Here is a 22,150-nt window from a genome sequence, read left to right on the forward strand (position 1 = left end):
TGGTGGTCAATTTTCCCGCCTATTCCGATCCCCAACCCAAACAAAGGCCTGTTTGGCTAAGCTTTTTAAAAAAAAAAAAATTATAAACTTTTAAGTTGTTTAAAGTTGTTAAGTTAAACAGTGTTTAAACTTTTAATGTGTTTAAATAAATATATTTTTAAATTAATAATTATATATTTAGTTTGTATAAATTAATAAGTTATCAAAATTTTATAAAAATATTAAAATAGACATGTTGATAAATTATAAGTTGTTAATTAATATTAAATTTTAATAACAAAATTATAAATTGGTATCTAATTAATAAAATACTTATCATTTCATATTGATAAATTATACATAATTGTTTCAAAATATATATTAATATAATAGATTGTGTTTAAATTTAGATTTAATTCTTAAAAATCTTCAATATATATGAGACATAAAAGGAGAATCAAGCGACGTTAAGATACCCAATCAAGAAAGAAACTCAAGCGACGGCATTTGTAACGACTGATTTAGAAGTAAGAGGTGATAAAAGACATGACGATGGAAGAGATCCAACGATGGCGTTAGGCTACTTGTAGAGATCGATATGTTAACAAAAGGTAGCGATTGACTCGACAAGTTACAAATCCAACAACAACAGTCGCTTCTGGAAGAGATCCGACAACAACAATAAGGGTGCGTTTGATTACAATGATGGAATTTAAGTGGAAATAAAATGAATTCCAGTGAAAATAAATTTTTGGAAATTAAAAGTTTAAGTTGTTTGATTAGTATAATTTTCTATCTGAAAATTGATGTTATTTTTCATTTTTTGGTGTTTAATTAGTAATATTTTCTATAGAATTTGATAATTTTCCAAACATTTTGTGTTTGATAGGCATTATTTTTTATAGAAAATGACACATTTTTCATAGAATTCAATAGTGAAAATGTATTGAAAAATACTGAATGAGACATATATATACACACATAGCATATATATACATAAATATATATATATTCATACACAATCACACATACACATATATACCCGCACATAGCATATATATACATAAATATACACACATAGATACACATATATATTACGCATATATACATATATATAATGAAAACGAAAAGCACGGTGGGTTGTTGCAAATTTGCTTTCTGTCATCTCTTGTTCGCTTGCTGCAAATATACATATATATTTTCTCTCTCACTCGCTCGCTCTCCCTCTCGTTCGCTTTCTATCCATCTCTCGCTACAAACTTGAAGTTGAAGAAGATGAAGACGAGAGCAGCACAGTGGGTTGCTGCTTCAATTGCCTGGAAAAATAGGAGCTCCTCCCCCCAAGAAATTTGGTTTCCATAATTTGAAGGAAAAGGTCATCACGCGATAAGAAATGGGAAAATGAATTCCTTGAAAAAACTTTGGCTGTCAAACACTATAAAAATGAAAAATTGGGTGGAAAAAATGTGTTTTGCGAAGAAATAAAAGGCTATCATACGAGGCCTAATAGAGGAGTTGTCGATGCGAGAGATGGGAATATAAAAGAAAATGAGAGTAATGGAAAATACGAGATATGAGATTATTATAGGGATAAGAAGTCTAAATATTAAAAATATAGGAGGTTAAAATTATAATTTAGGGAAAAGCTCTTAGACAATATTTTTTACGAAAGTCGGTCGAGGAGAGTTTATTTAAAACGCTATTAAATTAGCATTTGAGCTGTATAGTTTTTAAGTTGTCAGTGACGCCAAATACTTAACCAAATAAGCTTCATAACTTATAAGTTAAATTATTAGTTTTTAAACAGACAAACCCGTAAGCAAACAGGGCTAAGACTCCGTTGTTCGCCATGCTTTGTTTGCATTAAGGAAACTACTAATTGGGTACATCCATGATCCGTGCATAAATGGTCCAGATTGAATTGCGTCATTTACACATATTTATTATTTAATTAAATATTTGTTATTAAATAAATTGTCTAATTAAATCAATAATAAAATCTTAATCATCATTGGGTATATAATTCTACTCATACACTCATATATACTTATCCAGAATACAACTGAAATATTAGTAATATTTATTAAGAGTGGAGAGTAGTTGAATTTTGAAAATTTTAATTTAAGCCCAGCTTAATTTATCTTAATATTTACTAAACACTATTATTATTATACTTAGATATGTGAATTCAACCAAATCTTATTAAACCAGTATTAAATTCAAAAAATAGAAAATTATTTGATACATAAACTTAATCAATTTTGTCAAATTTGTACATAAATTGTTTTTTTTTTTTTGAGTAATTGTTTCATAAATTCGTGATCTTTAATTTTGTATAGAATTTATAGTTTTAATTTTGTCCAGAAGGCCATTTTTTCTCAGATACCATATGCCAACGTCCTGCATGACATTTTTTATTATATTTTCTAAATAATACATATTTATTATATTTAAATAATATTTAAAAGTTTAATTTAATAATAATAAAAATAAATATATTATAATTTAAAATATTAAAAATTAAATACATTTATTGTATGCCAATAGTTAGCATTAGCTAGCTGTAATAGCATCTCCAAGGGAGAGTGTTATTTTGGAGTGCTAAATTATCATTTTATAACTTTGAATAATGTTATGGTACTTTTAAATTATACATCTGCTCCAATGGCAGGTTGCAAATATAAGTGCCATTTTAATATTTTTTATTAAAAATATAATTTAAAATTTAAAATTTTGACCGTCGAAATTCAAATTTCAAAATTCAACCATTGAATTTGAAATTTTAAAATTTAACCACCAAAAAAAAAAATTCAAAAATTTCAAATTCTTCTATAAATATAATAATATTTCTCATGTTTTCATTCATCTATATTACATTATCTCTCTAAAATCATTCATCATCTCATATTTGCATTCATTGATCAATATGAATCGTTATCCTAATATTTTAGGAGGGATCCTCAATATTGAGGAAGAAAATGATGATCAATTATATACGTTGTATGATTCAACCAGAAAGTCAGAAGAGTCTAGTCGTGGACGGGTAATAAGGCATCGTGGTTCTGTTCCAGACCGTAAAACAATTAATCGTGGTAGAGTTAAAGGCCACGAAAGACTCTATCACGACTATTTTGCAACTCCTTGTGTATATGAAGGGTTTTTTCAAAGAAGATTCAGAATGAGTCGTCATTTTTTTTCTTCGAATTGCAAATGAGGTTGAACAACACGATCCATATTTCATCCAAACAACAGATGCTGTTGGAGTTCTTGGTTGTCATCCTTCAGAAGATAACAGTTGCTTACAGAATTCTTGCTTATGGAACACCGGCAGATTCTGTGGATGAATACATCAGAATTGGAGAAAGCACTGTCATACCTAATCTAAGAAGGTTTGTGAAAACTGTTATTGTAATGTTTGGCGACCATTACTTGAGGCCACCAAACAATAGCGATATTACTCGATTGCTACAGATAAGGGAACAACGTGGCTTTCCCGGCATGTTAGGGAGTATTAATTACATGCATTGGAAGTGGAAAAATTGTCCGACTGCATGGCAAGGTATGTAAACTGGTCATTGTCATGAACCAACAATCATTTTGGAAGCTGTGGCTTCTCAAGATCTTTGGATATGGCATGCATTTTTTGGGCTTCCTGGTTCGCTGAATGACATAAATGTTCTAGATAGGTCCCATATTTTTGCATTATCAGCAAATGGTTATGCTCATCCAGTAAACTATATAATTAATGGCCATGAGTATACAACGAGATATTATCTAGCTAATGGTATTTATCTAAACTGGTCGACATTTGTAAAAACAATTCCCAGCCCATAAGGTTTGAAGAAAAAACATTTTACTAAAGCATAAGAGTCGGCAAGAAAAGATGTAGAATGGGCATTTGGGGTATTTCAAGCCCGTTTTGCAATCGTGCGTGGACCAGTACGCTTTTGGGATGAATAAACACTTGCAGATATTATGAAAGCGTGCATGATAATGCATAACATAGTCATTGAGGATGAATGAGATATTGCTAACAATGACTTTGATGAACGTTATGCAAATCCGCTTATAGAAGTGTTGCATGCGTATACACCAGAATTGGAAGACTTCATGCAAACCCATTGTCAGATTAATAATAATGTAACTTATTCTCAATTACAATCAAATCTTATCGAGCATTTGTGGGAACGCTATGGCGAATAATAATTTTCCCAATTTTAATTTCAAGTTGTATTTTCAATTCCAATTTTAATTTTAAGTTATATTTTCAATTCCAATTTCAATTTCAATTCCATTTTCAATTTCAAGTTGTATTTCAATTTCACAAGTACTTTCATAGCAATCAAACAACAATTTCAATTTCAATATTTTTTAGTCAATTTCAAAAGTACTTTCATAGCAATCAAACTTAATACATAGTTTTTCATGAATAATAACAACTAATAAATAATGACTAAAAAGTAAAATCCCGTTTTTTCATAATCTCCATCTTCAAGTTATTCCAATATGCTGCAGAAATTGGGTCCATACCAGTAGTGTCAGTTTCCATGATCTTCATTTCATATTGCTATTTATTATTCTTTTCTTCAACTTCTACCTTCTTTTTTTGAACTTCTAATTGCATTTCTTCAATTTATAACTGTTTATGATGTTACTCCAATGCTATCTCTTGTTGAGCAAACATTTTCTCATGCCGTTCCACTTCTTCCATTCTTTGATTCCAGTCGTGATAATCTAGTATATATTCAGCCCTAGTTTGCTTCTCTTTGTTTTTAAGTTGTTTATTCGAAGCTTTTCTGTCCAATGGCCTATTGAGATTGGGAGTAGACGATGGTTCAATGTCATTCCCTAAATGTGGAGTTGAATAACAAGATTCAATATGATTTGATTCAGTAGAACTACCAGTTGAATGGGTTTTTGCTCTCTTATTACTGGTGAGATTATCAGTCAATTTTCGCTCAATTTTCAAGATATTCCAACAATGCTCGTATTGAAATGGTCTTCCAATAATCTTAGCAAACATTTATTTATCTTCGTCAACCTGAAAAACATATGAAATCATTAAATCAATAGTTCAAATATTAAATCATAGTAGTGTCTATATAAAAAAAACTCAATCATTACATTATTTTGCTCGGTGTATTCGCTTTGTCACAATCTTTCAATTTGACTATAAAAATCGACAAATTTGACACATTTTGCATTTATATCAGTCCAATGACTTTTAATAGAAGCTTGCGAACGTTCTTCTTGATTGTCTCCATGAAGTTCTACGTATTTCAATATTCTATGCCAGAAAACACCACTTTGTTGTTTATTTCTAGTAATTACATATTTACTCCTGTTAAGCCACGCAAATACAATTAATTTATCTTCTTTTTGATAAAAGTTCTTTGTCATTTAAGATTTTATCACTTTTTGAACGACTTCATCTTGTACTGGCGCCAATACTGCAGGATTGGGCTGCATAGTATCATCATATAAATCGGTGTTACTCATAAGCAAATCAGTGAAATAACCATTAAATTGAGAATCCATCTAAAAAATAATTAAAATATATAATTAATTTAAATAATGAACATAAAATAATAAATTAAAATAAATTATAACAATTAACTAAAATACTTATTTTAAATTAAAATCAAAATATATAATTCTAAACTAAAAATATCAATTTAAATTCTAACAATTAACTAGAATAAAAATATTTATATATATGATTAACAATTAATTAACTAAAACAAAACATAACAATTAACTATAATTAATATATATAATTCTAATAATTAATTCTGAATAATTGTTTTACAGCTCCCCACGTACTGTTTAAACATTTATAATTAATTAATATATATTTATATATAACATATGTTATAAATATTTATAATTAATTTATATATATGTATATTATAACATATTTGGGCGCTCCAGTACCTTCCTCTTTACAAATTAATTGTAAACATTTATAATGATTATATATATATATATATATATTATAACATATTTGGGCATCTCCGAATCTTTCGCTCTGCAAATCAATTGTAAACATTAATGCACCTCCGAATCTTTCGCTCTGCAAATCAATTGTAAACATTAATGATTATATATATATATATTATAACATACCATGGTGTCTTCAGAAACTTATCTTATGCAAATCAATTGCTCCCCTCGCATTTGACGCAATCCAAAAGCCTTTTTCTTCTCTGCAAATCAATTGCAGTTGCTCATAGCTCACCCTTAGATGCAATCCAGAAATTTTATTTTTCTTTGCAAATCAATTGCTCCTGCTCATGATTCGCCATCCTCTTCGCAAGCGCTGCTCGCCCTCGCCTTGTTCTTCTTCTCACTCAGTGCTGCTCACCCTCGCAAAAGTCTCTGGTTTCTCTTGCTCTGCTCGTCTCCTTTGTTCAGGTAACTATATATATATAATGTAAAATATAGTCATTAGTCTCTTGACCGTTGGTAAATGCAATATCTGATTTTATCTTTTCAAAAGTTACAAAAATGGTACCAAGAAAGAGAAGTTGTCATTTTATAATCTTATATGCCACTCCCGTTGGAGTGAATATTTTGTATTTTCGGGTGCCAGTTCGATAATTACATCGATGACAACTCCAACGACAACTCTTGTTGAAGTTACTCTAACTTATAAAAGTTATTGTCAGTGAGTGTACTTAAAATATCCGTTCCATACATTATATTTAATTTAATCTATTTTATTATTAATATTAAAATATTTTATATTAATTAATAAAATATTAAAAATATTTAAAAATATTAAAGAAATCCTAAAAAAGCACTAAGGACAGTAATTTGCAAATGCCGAGACAGCTTGGAATTTGGATAACGGAGAAATGAATTATGATGACGTGGCCGGCTGGAAGCCGGTAGCCTGATTACAAGTGGGTCCCTTCCTGATTTTAATTTTGGTGACGACGAACAACAGCCGCCGCCGTCGTCTTCTCTCCGTGGAAACGCCAAGCCAATGGCTGCCGCCGCTTCTTCCGCAGCTATGGTGTCTGTTACGCTTACAAGAGGCCTTGAACCAGATATCTTCAAGTTCAAGACGCCACAAGCCGCCACCTTCCACAGGCACAGGAGGAATCGGCCGCCCGTTATTGCGGCTAGGGCGCCTCCTCCTCTGCTTCCTAGTCGTGGGGCTCGGAAAGTCGCCGGAATTGTCGCCGCCATATCGTCTGAGCCGATCGAGAAGGAGATGCCGCGCGCCGTCAGCAGTCCCCAGTCCAAACATCTCGTCGACTCCATTATCGCCAAGGTTTTTCTTTTCGATTTTATGCTTATTCATATGCTTTTGGTTTCTCTCTCTCTCTCTCTCGCTAGATAGTTTCTCTGTCTAATTAACTGAGAATCTATCTATAATTCCGCTTAGAAATAGAATAGAGGCATCCGGGATACATATAGCGTTGAATGGCTGAATCTGTAGATTACTTTACTCCTGAGCAAATTGCAAATGAGGCTTTCCCAATGTCCAATCTCGATCTACAGAATCACATTGCTCAAGCTGCAGAACTGTTGCCCGAGCAGGAAACACTTCTGTTGAGATTTGAAGTTCAGAATTTCTTAAAATTTGAATGAGATTGGAGCATAATGAACTTCTAGGCACTTGTTATCATGATAACTAAGGACATTGCCTTATTATTTTCTAGAAATTCCATCATTATGCCTTCGGGTTTGTGAATTTTTGTCATTCTGGGTAAAGTTTGTTTCTGAAATAACTTTGTTAAGTCATATCAGAATTTGACACGGTTAGTTCTGCATTTGATCTTAGGAAGTGTCCATTTTTCTTTTCATATGTTAAGTGTGAATTTTTGGGTTCAGCCGTGATAGTAACAGTAAGACTAAGTTAATTGTGACTAAAGGGCTATATATTTGGGTTGTGAAAATAATTTCATTGTAAAAGAATGGCAAGCGGAACTTCGTGCACTTTGGATGTCCTTTTTTATGTTTAGTGTGGAACTCTTCATTGTGGCACCTTTGCGTTCTTGTTTAACTAAGATTGAATTAGCGTTTTTACAAGAGGGAGAGCTTTCCTAGTAGGATGTGAGAAGCCTTCCTTTAGTTAATAAGACTTGAGAATTTTCTCTATTTGTGTGCCTCTGCTCATGCATGCTAAATGCTTAATCTGTTTACAGTCATTTCCAAATTCCAAGTCTTGCAATGATGAAAATTTTTTCAACATATCACAGGAGAGTCCAGTATTTCATTACGTTTGCCAAATAAAGGGAACTTTTGCTTCAAAATGACTACTTATTTCTTACAACTCCGAATTCTCCAATCAAACACAAATACAGAAAAAATATGTTGGGTCATTGGAATGATCATTTCATTTACGTTGTTGACAGTACCACAGTTCTAGTACGCTGAGATTTATCGTTATTGCCGAGCATTGCTTCTGAAGGTAAAAAGATAATGGAAGAAACACGGGATTCGTCATGCTCAAATATAAGGTGATTGCTCATGAAGGACAGTTTATAGGTCACGATATCTCCACAATGAAAAAGTGGGTCCATGTAAATAATCAAGATCTTGCAAACAACAATGCTTCTTTCCTTTTCCAGAGTTCAGAACCGAGAAGCCATGGTCAATAGATTGCACTTTCTTCTCTCTTTGAATTTTGAACGAAGAATTATTTTAAATCATGAACTTATTAGCCTCTTGCATTCAGAAAATGATCACCTTTATCTTCCTCTCTTCTTGCTTGTTGCTCTGCGGTTATTTGAAAGTCTCTCTGCCTTGCCAAAAGTTGTAGTTATGATGATTCCGCTTCTATGTTTAGTGTCTGATATTTTTTTCATCTATATTTTCTTCAGCGTATCATGATACTAAGAAAGTACCGTCCATCAATGTAATTTGTGGTTTCGTGATTTTAATTATCAGACCAAAATGTATATCTCAATTAGGTTACCAATACAGATCGAGGTGTTTTGCTGACAACAGATGAACACAATAAGGTAGCTGAAGTTGCTGAAGAACTACGCAAATTTTGTGTTGACGAGCCTGTAAAATGTCCTCTCATATTTGGAGGTACTCCAATTTATTCCTTATGCTGGAATCACATAAAATTGACACTTTTCTTATTAGATTTCTCTTTCTCCTCCTCTCCTCCCATTCCGGCTACATGTTCGCTTGTTTTTGTCTAAAATGCATTTCACTAGTGAGATAACCGGCTTCTGACAAAAACAATATTGTATGTTGCCAACAGAAATGTTAAGTCTTTTTTCTTCTTTTTAAGCTTTGAATTATAGGATTAAAAAGCTCAAAATTAGTCTACTTTAGATCTCACTAAAGTGTTGTGACTGATTATGATGAAACAGACTGGGACGTGGTGTATTGTTCAGTCCCTACATCCCCTGGAGGTGGATACAGGACCGCACTGGGCCGCCTTGTCTTCAACACGAAAGAAATGATTCAGGTTGTCGAAGCTCCTGACACCGTGAGGAACAAAGTTTCCTTTTCTGCTTTCGGGTTCCTTGATGGAGAGGTCTCCCTGAAAGGTAACTCTGTTGCATTGCCACCTTCTATCCTTTTTCATTCGACAACCCTGTTCTGTTCTACTCAACCCTGTTGGGAATTACAGGAAAGCTGAAGGCCCTCGACGAGAAATGGATCCAGGTAGTATTTGAGGCACCAAAACTTAGAGTGGGAGGATTAAAGTTGCAGTATGGGGGTGAGAGTGAGGTTAAGCTGGAAATTACGTACATTGATGAGAAGATCAGATTGGGAAAAGGTTCCAGAGGTTCTCTGTTTGTCTTCCAAAGACGCAAACAAGCTGTGTAAAATGTTCAAGTTTCAAGCTAGAGCAAATTTCTCTGTTTTTCCCGAGAAAAAGGGATAAGGAGGGGGCGATCATGGAACTCTTTGCTGCTCACTGCGACTTAACTCCAAGAAGATTTGTTTATTTTTGTTTTGTTGTCATATTACTTCAAACTGGATACACACACACACCCCTATTGTACCTAATATGACTGACTGCTTCAGGTGTTAATTTGTCATGAGTTTTGAAGAATTGCATGCATGTCTAAGCCACTCAAGTAAAAAAATTAATAAATAAATAATTAGAAGCTATTAATTATCTAAGAGGACTATCCTCTTCTACATGAGTTTGGGATTGATAGTAGATAAAACAAACATTTTTTTACGACTTAAAAATGTTAAATAAATTACTTAAATGTTTTCAAGAATATAAAATTTTAAAACCATGGCGGGTTTGAATCGATTGGTTGGGGTGACTAAAATGGTGGCGATATAGGTGTCTCACAATTTGCCAAGGAAAAGTTGCATTGGTGAGCAAAGCGCCACGTCAAGCCAACCGGCAGAGCTTAACGTGTCGATTTCCTAACGACTTAAACCGCTTCTTATCTTGTTTCTCTCTGGGACAGAGTCTAGACCAGAGAGGAATGGTTATTTCTCGTTGCGTCTCACTCTGGTCGCCTCTCTGCCTGAGAAGGAGAAAATCAGTATACCCGCCGCGGCCGCCGCCACCGCCATTATCCCCGGCCTCCGCCGCCTTCTTATTCCGCTATTCATCTCAAGTTCGGCCTTGTGGCGTTTCACCTGCTCCAACTCCAATGACGAGCATTAACGAGCCTCCTTTCGAATCTGGACAACCGAAAACTGCTTCTACGGACCAGTGTTACCAGGTTCCTGGGCAGAACCCTAGCGAAATCGACGGAATCGCTCAACACACATTTCAAAGATACGCAAATTCTAGTGGGCAGAAGAGACGCGGAAAGGGGGTAGCCGTTGTTTGGTTGAGGAATGATTTGAGGGTTTTTGACAATGAGGCCTTGTACCGCGCCTGGATTTCTTCCGAGGCCGTTTTGCCCCTGTACTGCGTTGATCCTCGGCTTTTCGCTGCCACCCATTACTTTGGATTCCCAAAAACTGGCGGTGCGTAATTATTCCATGCCCTCTACATTGCTTCCCCTTTTCATTCCTGTTCATACTTTTCGGTGTATTCTTTTGATTTGGGCCCGTCTTTGAAAGCTTCTGCTTACTGTGCATATCTATGCATGCTATCATGAGCGGCGAGAATTAGAAAGAGCAAAATGGGGAAAGCAACTATGATCACATCTGAAACATAAAAATGACCAACATTAAACCTAGTACCAATGTTTTTGTTCTACAGATGGAGAAGCGAAATCTGATTACACATGATGAAAACATTAGGAAGGACTGTTACAGCAATTTACAAAAAAGAAAAGGAGAATGTGCTCACTTGTGGTTGTAGAGATGGGGTACAGAGAGAGGGAAAAGTAGAGGCCTTGGTAGAAAGAGAAAAATTGAGATTGAGATTATGGAGCACGGTTGCTTTAGATAGCCAACAACCAGCATAAGAATCATCAAATCTTTTGACATGAGTTTTAGACACGATTGGCGAGTTAGAATCCATGTAGTGCCCCACCTAGTGCGACTTCAATCTGATTTGACATGACACTACTAAATAGTGCAGCTATATTTTCTTGAAAACTCTAGATTATGGTGTCAAAGTCAAATATTTTATTACTTATTCGAATAGAACCTTGGCAAAGAATGTGACATGACTTGACCATTTGAAGGATAACATTTTCTCTTGGGCAGCTCTGAGGGCACAGTTTCTAATTGAATGCTTGGCTGACTTAAAAAAGAATCTGATGAAGCTGGGCCTAAACTTGCTCATTCAGCATGGAAAACCCGAGGAAATTATCCCATCACTCGTAAAGACACTTGGAGCCCACACAGTTAAGGAATTTCTGCACTTAAGTAGAAAAGCTTTGTAATGATCTTTGTCATCTTAAACCATTTTTATTCATTAAAGTGAAGAATGTGTAATTCAGTAGGTGTATGCCCATAAAGAAACCTGCAGTGAGGAGGTCAATGTTGAGAAATTGGTTAGCAGTGGTTTGCAACAGTTGGAGCTTGCATCAACTTCGGGGCCATCCACTCATCTATCATCAACGAGTACTTGTAAACTTCAATTGGTTTGGGGTACTACCATGTACCATATAGATGACCTGCCATTCGATAACAGTTGCTTACCAGATGTTTTTACTCAATTTCGTAAGGTTTGACTTTCTTTTATAATAATTGCGAATCCATCAGTTTCTCAGTTGAACAAAAGGAAGTTTCTCATAATTAACTTAGCTTGGTGTTTCTAATGAAACTGCAGTCTGTTGAATCCAAGTGTAAGATACGAGGCTGCATTAAGATCCCAGTATCACTTGGTCCTCCACCCCCTATTGCCAATTGGGGATGTGTTCCTTCACTTGGTCAGCTTGGACTTCATGAGAAAGAGGCAAGCTTATATTCAACATACTTACCAAGATGGAGAATTTCATTGATATCTGTTTTCTCCTTTTTTTACAGGTCAAAAAAGGGATAAGGTTTGTAGGTGGTGAAAGTGCAGCTGTGAGTAGAGTACATGAATATTTATGGAAGAAGGCAAGAGATCTGTACTCATGTTTTGAATAATACATTTCATTGAAAGAATAGAAAAATATATAACCATTTTTATTTCAGTTCTGATTATTTTTATTGTAAAGGAAAATAGCCCCTTCCTAAGATAAGCATTAAGGAATTATTAGTACAACATTTACTAGCTGGGGAAGAAAAGTTGCAGGCAGTATTTTCCAGGTGTTTTGGTGCACAATAAGAAAAAATTACTGAATGCTGTAAGTAGGAAATGATCAGGTGATAGTAGCTGGATTATTTCCAATGGTTGAAAGAACTGCAAGATTGAGTTCAGATTTCAGAGTGCCGACAGGCATCGTATGCAAATAAGGCAGTTTGCTTGGGAAGATCCTTTCTATTTGTAAATAATATATGCAATTATCATCTGAATCAATTATAATACGTGCTTTAAAAAAAAAGGATTGAAGAAATTCCCACTGCTCAGGGGTTGGAGAAGTAGAAAAAGGACAATATTTTGTTTGGAGATCTAATCAGTGAAATAAGCTTTTGCTTTTTTTTTTTGGCTAGTTTTTAGTAGAGCTAACAAACACTTCTCTTACCGCTTTGCCTGTCTGTCTGAATTTTCTGATTATGATGTGCATGTAGGATTTACTGCAGATCTACAAGGAAACACGGAATGGAATGTTAGGACCCGATTACTCCACTAAATTTTCACCATGGCTTGCTTCAGGGAGCCTTTCTCCTCGTTTCATATATGAAGAGGTACAAGACAAGCATTATCACTTGGACTGTTGCACTGCATAACTACATTGTCTGTGTTACATGGGTGGCTCTGCACGTGATTAACCTGTGCTCGGCACTCTACCCCTGATAGAGATGTTGACATGCACCCAGCATGTCTGGTTGGAGATGCAGCATGAATATGTCTAATTCTTTCAGTGTACTGGATGTTTGCAATCTAAACTTACATTCTCTCTTTTTATCCTTCTGTCCTTGAAATCACTGAAGTGCTCTTTGCTACACAGTAACACACTTAATATTATATACAGAACTTTTAATCTTAGGAAATGAAATAAGAATTTGAAGGAAATGAAGACTTATTTGTGTCCTTCGAGGGGATGAGATAAATGACATACTTTGATGTGCCCATGTAACTGGAAAATGTGCCGAAGTCCATGTAACATAGACTACATACTTGGAAAACGAAGATGCTGATTAAGGTAGGATCTTCTTTTGGTGTTGTACAGGTAAAGAGATATGAAAAGGAAAGACAATCAAATGACTCCACATACTGGTACTTTCTCTGTTTATCTAATTCTCTCTTATTTTATTTGTGTATGCATGTTTAATCATCCATGGGTTGTGATTACCATCAGACGTTTTCCATTTAAAATTCTCCTGTCTCATTGGGAGTGATGAGAAATTTTCAAATCCACTAATTTGAAAGCAGTGTTAGTTTTTCCCTTTTCAGCACCCTTTCTTGATATGCAAACATCGACAAAATCCATTTTTAGATGTTTGAAAATGGAAACTTTGAAATTTGTGATGTTACAAATGCCGTTTAGGCAAGCTGTTTCTTGATACATGAAAATTTCCTGCAACTCCAGTTGTTCAAAGCCAATAAGGGTTTTTTTTTTTTAAATGTAAACCTTCATTGAAAAGAGGAAACAATATAAAAGGCCTATGGATCAGGCCAGGGAACATCAAGTCCTGATTAGGAATTTTGACATTCAAATGAGATGAGGAAGAATTAGAATTGGCTTGCAATTTCTCCTTGTTGCTCTACCACTTTGAGTGGGAAATGACGTGGATCGAATAAATCTGCTGGCATGTGGGCAGAAATGTTTGTTGCTCTGTTTCCATCCACTATCAAGTCCTCGATTAAGCCAATAAGGTTTTCAGTTGGTGACTGATTGAACTTTTGATGCTTTTAGATATATCTGAAGTAATGATCATGGTTACAGGGTACTTTTTGAATTGATATGGAGGGATTACTTCAGGTTCTTATCAATCAAATATGGGAATTCTATGTTCAATCTAGGTAAATGATAGTTTTTTTATTTTTATTTAGCATTCATCAGTCTGTAATTTAGTAAATTTGCACTTATGTTTGGATCAAAATTGTGTTCTCAAGTAACTTATGAATCTTGAAGTTGTTATTATATTGCTGCTGGATTACATGAGATTTTTGAATGCATTTGTTTTGATTTCTAATTCAGATGGGCCAAGAAGAGTGAAGTTGAGATGGAGCCAAGACCAACTGCTGTTTGAATCTTGGAGAGATGGCCGCACTGGGTATTGCCTAATCCAAGGCTGTTTGTGTAGTGGTCATGTGGCAATGATTGATTCAATCTTTTCTTAGCATTCAAAATTATTCGATCTGTTTTAAATATATGCTTGACTTGAACTTTTCTGGATCTCCTACGTGTTTTAGGAAAATCTCATTCTTCCTAATGCATACTGGGACAGGTCCTTTGGAAAAGTAAAGTTGCAGATAGCATTAAAACCCTGAAAATATACTTCAGAAACTTTGTTTCTATTCTATGATCTTCTAAGACTAATCTTCCCCCCCCCCCCCCCCCCCCTCCTATTATCCTTTCCTATTTTCTTTGGATAGCTCCCAAGCATGGTTCTAGTCTGTTGACACTTCTAGATCCACCATTGATTTATGCTGTAAACATATAGGTACCCTCTCATTGATGCTAATATGAGAGAACTGTCATCCACTGGCTTCATGTCCAATCGAGGTAGACAGGTATGAAATCAACTTTAGACATTGGACTCTGTGGGGGGAATACAGCCATTAATTTTTACTTACCATGTTGCAAATGGAGGTTTGCATATTTCATGCTCATTTGTGTTAATCATTTCACTGAGATCTTTGATAGTTGATTTCCTTAGAAACAATATATATATATATATATATAAAGAACTCTTCTAGATGGTGAATAATCACTTCATACTTCTCAGATTGTATGTTCCTTTCTTGTTCGAGACATGGGAATTGATTGGCGAATGGGAGCTGAATGGTTTGAGACATGCCTTTTGGATTATGACCCTTGTTCCAATTATGGTAATTGGACCTATGGAGCAGGTGATTTGTTTCCTAATATCTTAACAACATTTATCTATGTGGTTGCCTCTAAGCTTTTTCCATGTATGAATCCCTGCTCTGAATCAGATGGTAAGGGCTCCATTTGACATATGTTGGGGGGAATATCTAGTCACTGCTTCACACAGTACTCTCATTGCTGCACCTATTTTTGACAGTGTCCTCCCTACACCATACTGATAGTGTGATTAAGACTTGATATGTTGTTTCTTTTATCCTTCCTATTATGCCTTACTGTGTAGTTTTATTAGTGGTCATGTATAGTGGTTGAGGAAGTGTGTTCTACTTTGCTCCTCATGTCCTCGAGTCTGGTCCTTTTGTTGGTCTCTTAGAGTGAGTTTGATTGCAAGCATAGAATTTGCATGGAAATTTTTTTTTCTAGGTAATTGAATTACCTAGAAATAAATTTCAAGAAAAATGTTAATTGAAGGTGTTTGATTGGCTTAATTTTTTACCTAGAAATTGTTGTACTTTTCCAGCTTTTAATGTTTGATTGCCATTATTTTTCATAGAAATAATCACATACACACATGCAAATAATCAATAATCAAATACACAAATTAATAATCAACTACATAAAATAATCAAATATATGCATATTCAAAAAATAAATCAAATATACATACACAAAATAATCAAAATAATCTAGTTGCCCAGCAAGCATTGTTGTTAAAATCACGAGTCAACTCGTACAATTTTACAAGTTTACGAGTCAAGAGGCATAAAACGAGTCAACTCACTTGTAGGATCGGGTTTTATAGAATCAGACCCGAGTCTACGAGTTTATTGGGTCCGAATTTACGATTTTACGAGTTTACTAAGTTTAGTATTGCCCACAATTTTGAGGTTAGAAACAAAAATATTTTCGTCCCTAACCAACATATATATATATATATATACATTCGTTGTCAATCTCCTATTTTGGTTCTTCTACAAAACCTAAACGACGTTGTGTTTGTGTGCTTGCTACATTTGCTTGTTGTGTCTTTTTGCAAACCCTAATCATTGTTGATCTTTTTTTGGCCTTTCTTCTTCGTTCGTTTACCTTGAAAGTTCGAAGAATCATACCCAACCCAGGTATGTGAGTGAGTTGTGAGTGAGGGTGACTATGTTTTGCTAAGTCTAGTAATCAAATGCCGTGCGTGCGCTGTGTTGAGCTCTATGTTGCATCCAATTGCTGTGCTGTGCTTGTGTGTGTGCATTTTTATTTGTGATGTTGTTATCTACACGTATAAGTAAGTTTAGATTCAAAGAATTAATCTTAAATATGTCACAATCAGATTATGGGTGGGTCTAATTTTATATTAAGATTGATGATTAGCAAGAAACAAATATACCTCTTTTGTATTGGTAACTTAATTAGTGCAATGACATAATGTAGAAGTTTAACAATATTTGTTGTTTTTATGACTTAGTATTTTTAGTTATTTTAACAATGTTTGTTGATGATGATGGTAATGTTTATTATTTGAAATTTTGATTATGGATGGATGAATGATGAATTTAATATTTAGAAATTTCATATTATTTAGTATTTTTGAAATTGATAAACAACAATAACAACAACATATCCAGCCTTTATCCCACTATGTGGGGTCGGCTACATGAATTCTAGACTTCCATGTATTTATGTCTTTTGTCATATCTTTATTTAGGTCCATACACTTCATATTAAACTTTAATGTCTCTCCCAAAATCTTCTTGGCTCTGCCTGTACCTCTTTTTTTGACTAATTGTTCAATTTCATCAACTCTCCTTACAGGAGTGTCTCTTGGTCTCCTTCTCACATGACCAAACCATCTTAGTCTAGTCTCTCTCATCTTTTGCTCGATTGGCATCACTCTTACCTTATTACGAATAACCTCATTTTTAATTTTATCTTTTCTTATATGGCCGCACATCTATCTTAACATCCTCATCTCCGCTACGCTTATCTTTTGCTCATGCTGGTATTTGACTGCCCAACATTCTGAGTCATACAACAAGACTGGTCTTATAACTGTCCTATAGAATTTTCCTTTCAATTTTAATGGGATTTTACCATCACATAACACCCCGATGCATTTCTCCATTTTAGCTAACCTGCCTTAATTCTATGTGTGACATCCTCGTGAATTTCTCCATCTTTTTGAATCATTGATCCCAAATATCGAAAATGGTCTTTTCTTTGTAAGATTTGGTCTTCCAATTTTATTATAACATCATCCAGTCTTGCATTCTTACTAAATTTACATTCCATATATTCTGTTTTCTTTCTACTGAATTTAAATCCCTTAGATTCTAAATTGTTTCTCCACAACTCAAGCTTAGTGTTCACTCATTCTTTTGTTTCATCCACTAACATTATGTTATCTGCAAATAACATACACCATGGCACCTCTGTCTAAATGTCTTTAGTGAGTTCATCCATTACTAAAGCAAATAAGTATAGATTTAGTGCAGAACCTTGATGCAGTCCCATTGTAATTTTAAACGGTTTAGTATCCCCTCCGTATGTTCTGACCCTTGTCTCTGCACCGTGATACATGTCCTTAAGGGCTTGTATATAGGCTTTTCGGACTCATTTCTTCTCTAAAACTCTCCATAATACTTCTCTAGGGACCCTATCATAGGCATTTTCTATATCTATAAACACCATATGCAGGTCCTTCTGATGATCCCGATACCTTTCCACTAGGCGCCTCAATAAGTATATTGCTTCCATTGTTGACCTACCAGGCATGAAACCAAACTGATTTTCTGATATTTCTGTTTCTTTTTTGAGCCTCTGCTCTATTACTCTCTCCCAGAGTTTCATAGTATGGCTCATTAACTTAATTCCTCTATAATTTTCACAGTTTTAAACATTTCCTTTGTTCTTATATATAGGAACCAAAGTATTCTTCCTCTACTTATCTGGCATCTTTTTTGATTTAAGGATCGCATTAAATAATTTTGTTAGCCAGGAGATACCCTCTTCTCCCATGCATTTCCATGCTTCTATTGGTATATTATCCGGTCCCACCACCTTATGATTTTTCATCTTTTTTAATACTTGCCTTATTTCATTTGAATTTATGCGTCGATAAAATGTATAGCTCACATTTCCTTCAGAGTTACTAAGATGTCCCAACCTAACTCTTGTGTCGCCACCATCATTGAATAATTTTGTGAAATACTTATTCCATCTCTCCCTAATCGCTCCCTCATTCACTAATACATTTTGGTTTTCATCTTTTATGCATTTCACTTGATTTAGATCCCTTGTCTTTCTTTCTCTTGCTTTAGCGAATTTATATGTATCCCTTTCTCCATCTTTTGTATCAAGTCGTTTATATAAATTCTCATATGCTTTTAACTTTGCTTCACTAACAGCTCTTTTTGCTGTCTTTTTTGCTTCTTTATAATTTTTTAGATTTTCTTCATTGTTGCATTGATATATAGCCTTATAGCAAGTTTTCTTATTTTTAATTTTCAATTGTACCTTTTCATTCCACCACCAAGACTCCTTAAGGTTAGGGGCTCTACCATTTGTCTCTCCAAGGACTATCTTTGTCGTGCTTCTTAGGGCATTAGCCATTTCTCTCCACATTTGGTTTGTCTGTCCTTCTCCATTCTATTCCCTTCTACCCCTTAATTTTTCTTTGAAGATTAGTTGTTTCTCTCATTTTAAATCCCACCACCTAATTCTTGTGTTTTGTTTTATATGATTTTTTCTCTTCCAATTTCTTACTTGGATGTCAAGCACTAAAAGTCTATGTTGAGTAGTCAAACACTCTCCCGGTATTACCTTACAATCCCTACAACATAACCGATCCTTTTGTCTCATGAGGAAGTAATCTATTTGGGTGCTTGATGTGATATTTTTATATGTGATTAATTGTTTGTCTCGTTTTTTTTACCTAGTATTGGTTATGATGAGCTCATATGCCATAGCAAAATCTATAATAGACTTACCCTCATTATTAATTTTCCCGAATCCATACTCTCCATGTACCTCTATTTCATTTATAATAAGGAATATGTCATTGTAAATATATATTTACATAAATTAAAGGGTATTTTTATTTTTTTGTAATCGATTTTAACAACCCTGCCAGCAAGTTTACCCACAACCGCCATTTTTGCCTAGCCATAGCCGTCGTCGCCGTTCAACCATAGTCGCTGTTACTGGCCTTTGCTATCGCCATCGCTGTTCAGCCACTGCCATCGCCGTCGCTGCCATCGCCGTCGCCTACGACTTCTCCAGTCACCGCCCACTACCATCGTCGCTACCATTGCCATGGTCGTCGCCTACGTTTTCTCCAGTCACTGCCTACGCCTTCATCGTCGTCTATGTTCTGCAAGTTGCCGATGGCCGTCGCTGACTGTTGCAACCGTCGGATTTGGCCGATCCTTCTCTTCTCCGTTGATGGGCAGTGGTGGAAGGGGAATGTCAGTTTGGGTTTTTCCATTTCCATGGAATCATGCCCCAATGATAAAAACCAATTCCAGCAAAAGTGGAAAAATAGCATCACGTTACCACATGTGAGAAAATATTTTTCATGAAAAATTTGGCCAATCAAACACCTCAAAAGATGGAATTTGGATGGAAAATGACCATTTTTCATGAAAAAGATGGACAATCAAACAGATCCTTATTGAAATTGCTTCTCTTGCTTGTGCCATGCTTGAGCAATTCCTTTACCTTTCTTAAGCATTACCATGTAGAAGATAGGAGGAAATATCAGCTTCTAGTGACAGTAATTTAGGAATACAACAACACTACTGAGCCTTAGTGGATTTAGCTATATGGATTTTAGCTCGTTAATTATCTCTGTTCTTAATCATATTTTATGTGTTATATCCCATGCCTAAGACTTCCTCACCAAATATTTTGTGTCTTCGGCTTCTTTTGCTACAAACTTCCTCTATTAATCTATCCACTCTCCTATTAGGTGCATCTATTAGCTTTCTTCTCACATGTGAAATGCTTTTAGGGTGCTTATACTCTATTTTTCAGACACTCTTTCTCTTTTATATGATTGTTGACTATAGTGGAACATAGAAGAAAATTGTTCGTAACGCTTCACAACAATAAACCCATTAAAGTTCATTTTTATCTTCTTCCATATCTTTGTCTGCTTCATATTTCATAACATGTTCTTAAATTGTGAACCAAACATAACATTCAGTGATTATTTTGAATTAGGAGTTGGGAATGATCCAAGAGAAGACCGTTACTTCAGCATACCTAAGCAAGTAAGTGAAATTATGTTTGTTTTTACTTTGTGAAATCAGTTCGCTTTTTGTTTGCCTTTGTTAGATGAAAAAAATGGACGACCAAGATGTCCAGCTTTAGACGTTTTAAGTAATATATAAATATGGTGATATTTGCTGTGTCATTTTCAGTCACTAGTAAAGTACAAAAATGCTTTTTTTTTTCTTTCTTTTTTATGTTTTGGACCTTTTTGCACTTGGCTGATTGAGGGATTGTGCTTTTCATAATTGAAAGAGCAAGACATTGCCCTTGGATCTGGTCTTCTCAAAAGGGAATAATTTATTTTCAAGGAAAAATTGTTTTATTTTCTATAAAATAGAATTCTCATGGTAGAAGATGTTGGCATTTCGTTATTCAATTTAAGTAGGTAAGTACAGAGGGATGGGATGGATTAGAGTTCCGTGAACTTTGCTTTTGGCTTATCCTATGACAACTGTTGTACTCTCCAGGCCCTAACTTATGATCCTGAAGGGAAGTATGTATCATACTGGTTGCCTGAGTTACAAGCACTTCCGAAAGAGAAAAGGAATTTCCCTGGACATTTATACATCAAACAAATTGTACCTCTCAAATGGGGAAGCTATCAAAAGAGTAGTAACAAGGATTCGACTTTAAAAGTAAGGCAAGCCCATTCTAAAGGAAAACAGACAAAAGGGTACGAGAGATAAGAAAATACTATGCCTGGTTCTGAAGACTATGCCTGTTTAAAAGAAGACTTACTTGCTCGACCCTTTTTGCCGAGACAAGAATGGAAGTGATCAAAGGTTCAGAAAATGTTCAAATTGCTGATGTTAATCTTCTGTCATAGAGAGATTTGTTGTGTTCTCCCCTGGAAGTTAAACACTGTTTTTGATGATAGTGATCAGGTTCTCTGTGGAGGTATATAATATATATATGGGGGTTTAAGTCTTGAGTTGCATCCCTGCTTTATAATTTTTTTATTTCTCCCAACAATTGCAAACTTTTTCTTCTTCTTTCAACCATCGATCCTATCATATAGCTACCAGAAATTCAATATGCATGTTGTTGAGTGGAGAGGAATTGATGCTGTTTCCTAGACAGAAATTCAATATTTTTATTCAGGCATACATATACAGTTCTCTGTCAATTAATTATTGTACCTAATTAGTTATATATACTCATTACTTTCAGCAATGTTGTGATCTAGTAGCTCAGACTTTTTCTTCTTCCCAATAATATATTAATTGCTGGTTCAGCTAACCAAGCTTATTTTCAGGCTGCTTTGCTACAATAAACACTATACTAGAGGTTGACTAGTAACAACTGTTTTATTGTGTCATTATATTTGCGTATGCTAATGGGGCTTGTATATATGATGATGTATGTACTTGTATATATATGTATATATAACTGACATTCCGGGTGTAGTGGTGAACTGGAGTGTA

The 22,150-nt window shown here is 34.7% G+C and overlaps 2 protein-coding genes across 3 annotated transcripts; both read left to right on the forward strand.

Moving 5' to 3' along the window:
- The first annotated feature begins 6,916 nt into the window (after positions 1-6,916).
- LOC127807182 (probable plastid-lipid-associated protein 8, chloroplastic) lies at positions 6,917-10,009 on the forward strand. The gene is made up of 4 exons (XM_052344846.1): positions 6,917-7,258; positions 8,904-9,027; positions 9,318-9,497; positions 9,581-10,009. The coding sequence occupies exons 1-4, from the start codon at positions 6,968-6,970 to the stop codon at positions 9,778-9,780; spliced, it is 795 nt and encodes a 264-aa protein (XP_052200806.1). The 5' UTR covers positions 6,917-6,967; the 3' UTR covers positions 9,781-10,009.
- Positions 10,010-10,366: 357 nt separating this feature from the next.
- Positions 10,367-21,654, forward strand: LOC127807154 (cryptochrome DASH, chloroplastic/mitochondrial). 2 transcript variants are annotated; one of them, XM_052344821.1, is made up of 13 exons: positions 10,367-10,893; positions 11,584-11,723; positions 11,823-12,047; positions 12,152-12,277; positions 12,349-12,423; positions 13,051-13,155; positions 13,641-13,687; positions 14,358-14,434; positions 14,613-14,688; positions 15,079-15,148; positions 15,364-15,487; positions 20,676-20,725; positions 21,194-21,654. In XM_052344821.1, the coding sequence occupies exons 1-13, from the start codon at positions 10,401-10,403 to the stop codon at positions 21,410-21,412; spliced, it is 1,827 nt and encodes a 608-aa protein (XP_052200781.1). In that variant the 5' UTR covers positions 10,367-10,400; the 3' UTR covers positions 21,413-21,654. The 2 variants fall into 2 exon arrangements, with proteins under 2 accessions (XP_052200781.1, XP_052200773.1); XM_052344813.1 differs by having other exon boundaries at positions 10,368-10,893; positions 13,039-13,155.
- Positions 21,655-22,150: the final 496 nt, after the last annotated feature.

Source organism: Diospyros lotus, chromosome 1 (genome assembly GCF_014633365.1).
Source record: "Diospyros lotus cultivar Yz01 chromosome 1, ASM1463336v1, whole genome shotgun sequence".
NCBI classification, from domain to species: Eukaryota; Viridiplantae; Streptophyta; class Magnoliopsida; order Ericales; family Ebenaceae; genus Diospyros; species Diospyros lotus.

What these genes read in the sequence shown, in the direction of transcription:
- LOC127807182 (XM_052344846.1), top strand. Translation starts at nt 6,968, where the DNA reads ATGGCTGCCGCCGCTTCTTCCGCAGCTATGGTGTCTGTTACGCTTACA. An exon ending in TCGACTCCATTATCGCCAAG is followed by an intron (nt 7,259 to 8,903) that starts GTTTTTCTTTTC and finishes TATCTCAATTAG; the next exon opens with GTTACCAATACAGATCGAGG. An exon ending in ATGTCCTCTCATATTTGGAG is followed by an intron (nt 9,028 to 9,317) that starts GTACTCCAATTT and finishes ATGATGAAACAG; the next exon opens with ACTGGGACGTGGTGTATTGT.
- LOC127807154 (XM_052344813.1), top strand. Translation starts at nt 10,401, where the DNA reads ATGGTTATTTCTCGTTGCGTCTCACTCTGGTCGCCTCTCTGCCTGAGA. An exon ending in TGGATTCCCAAAAACTGGCG is followed by an intron (nt 10,894 to 11,583) that starts GTGCGTAATTAT and finishes TCTCTTGGGCAG; the next exon opens with CTCTGAGGGCACAGTTTCTA. An exon ending in TGGAGAGATGGCCGCACTGG is followed by an intron (nt 14,689 to 15,078) that starts GTATTGCCTAAT and finishes GTAAACATATAG; the next exon opens with GTACCCTCTCATTGATGCTA.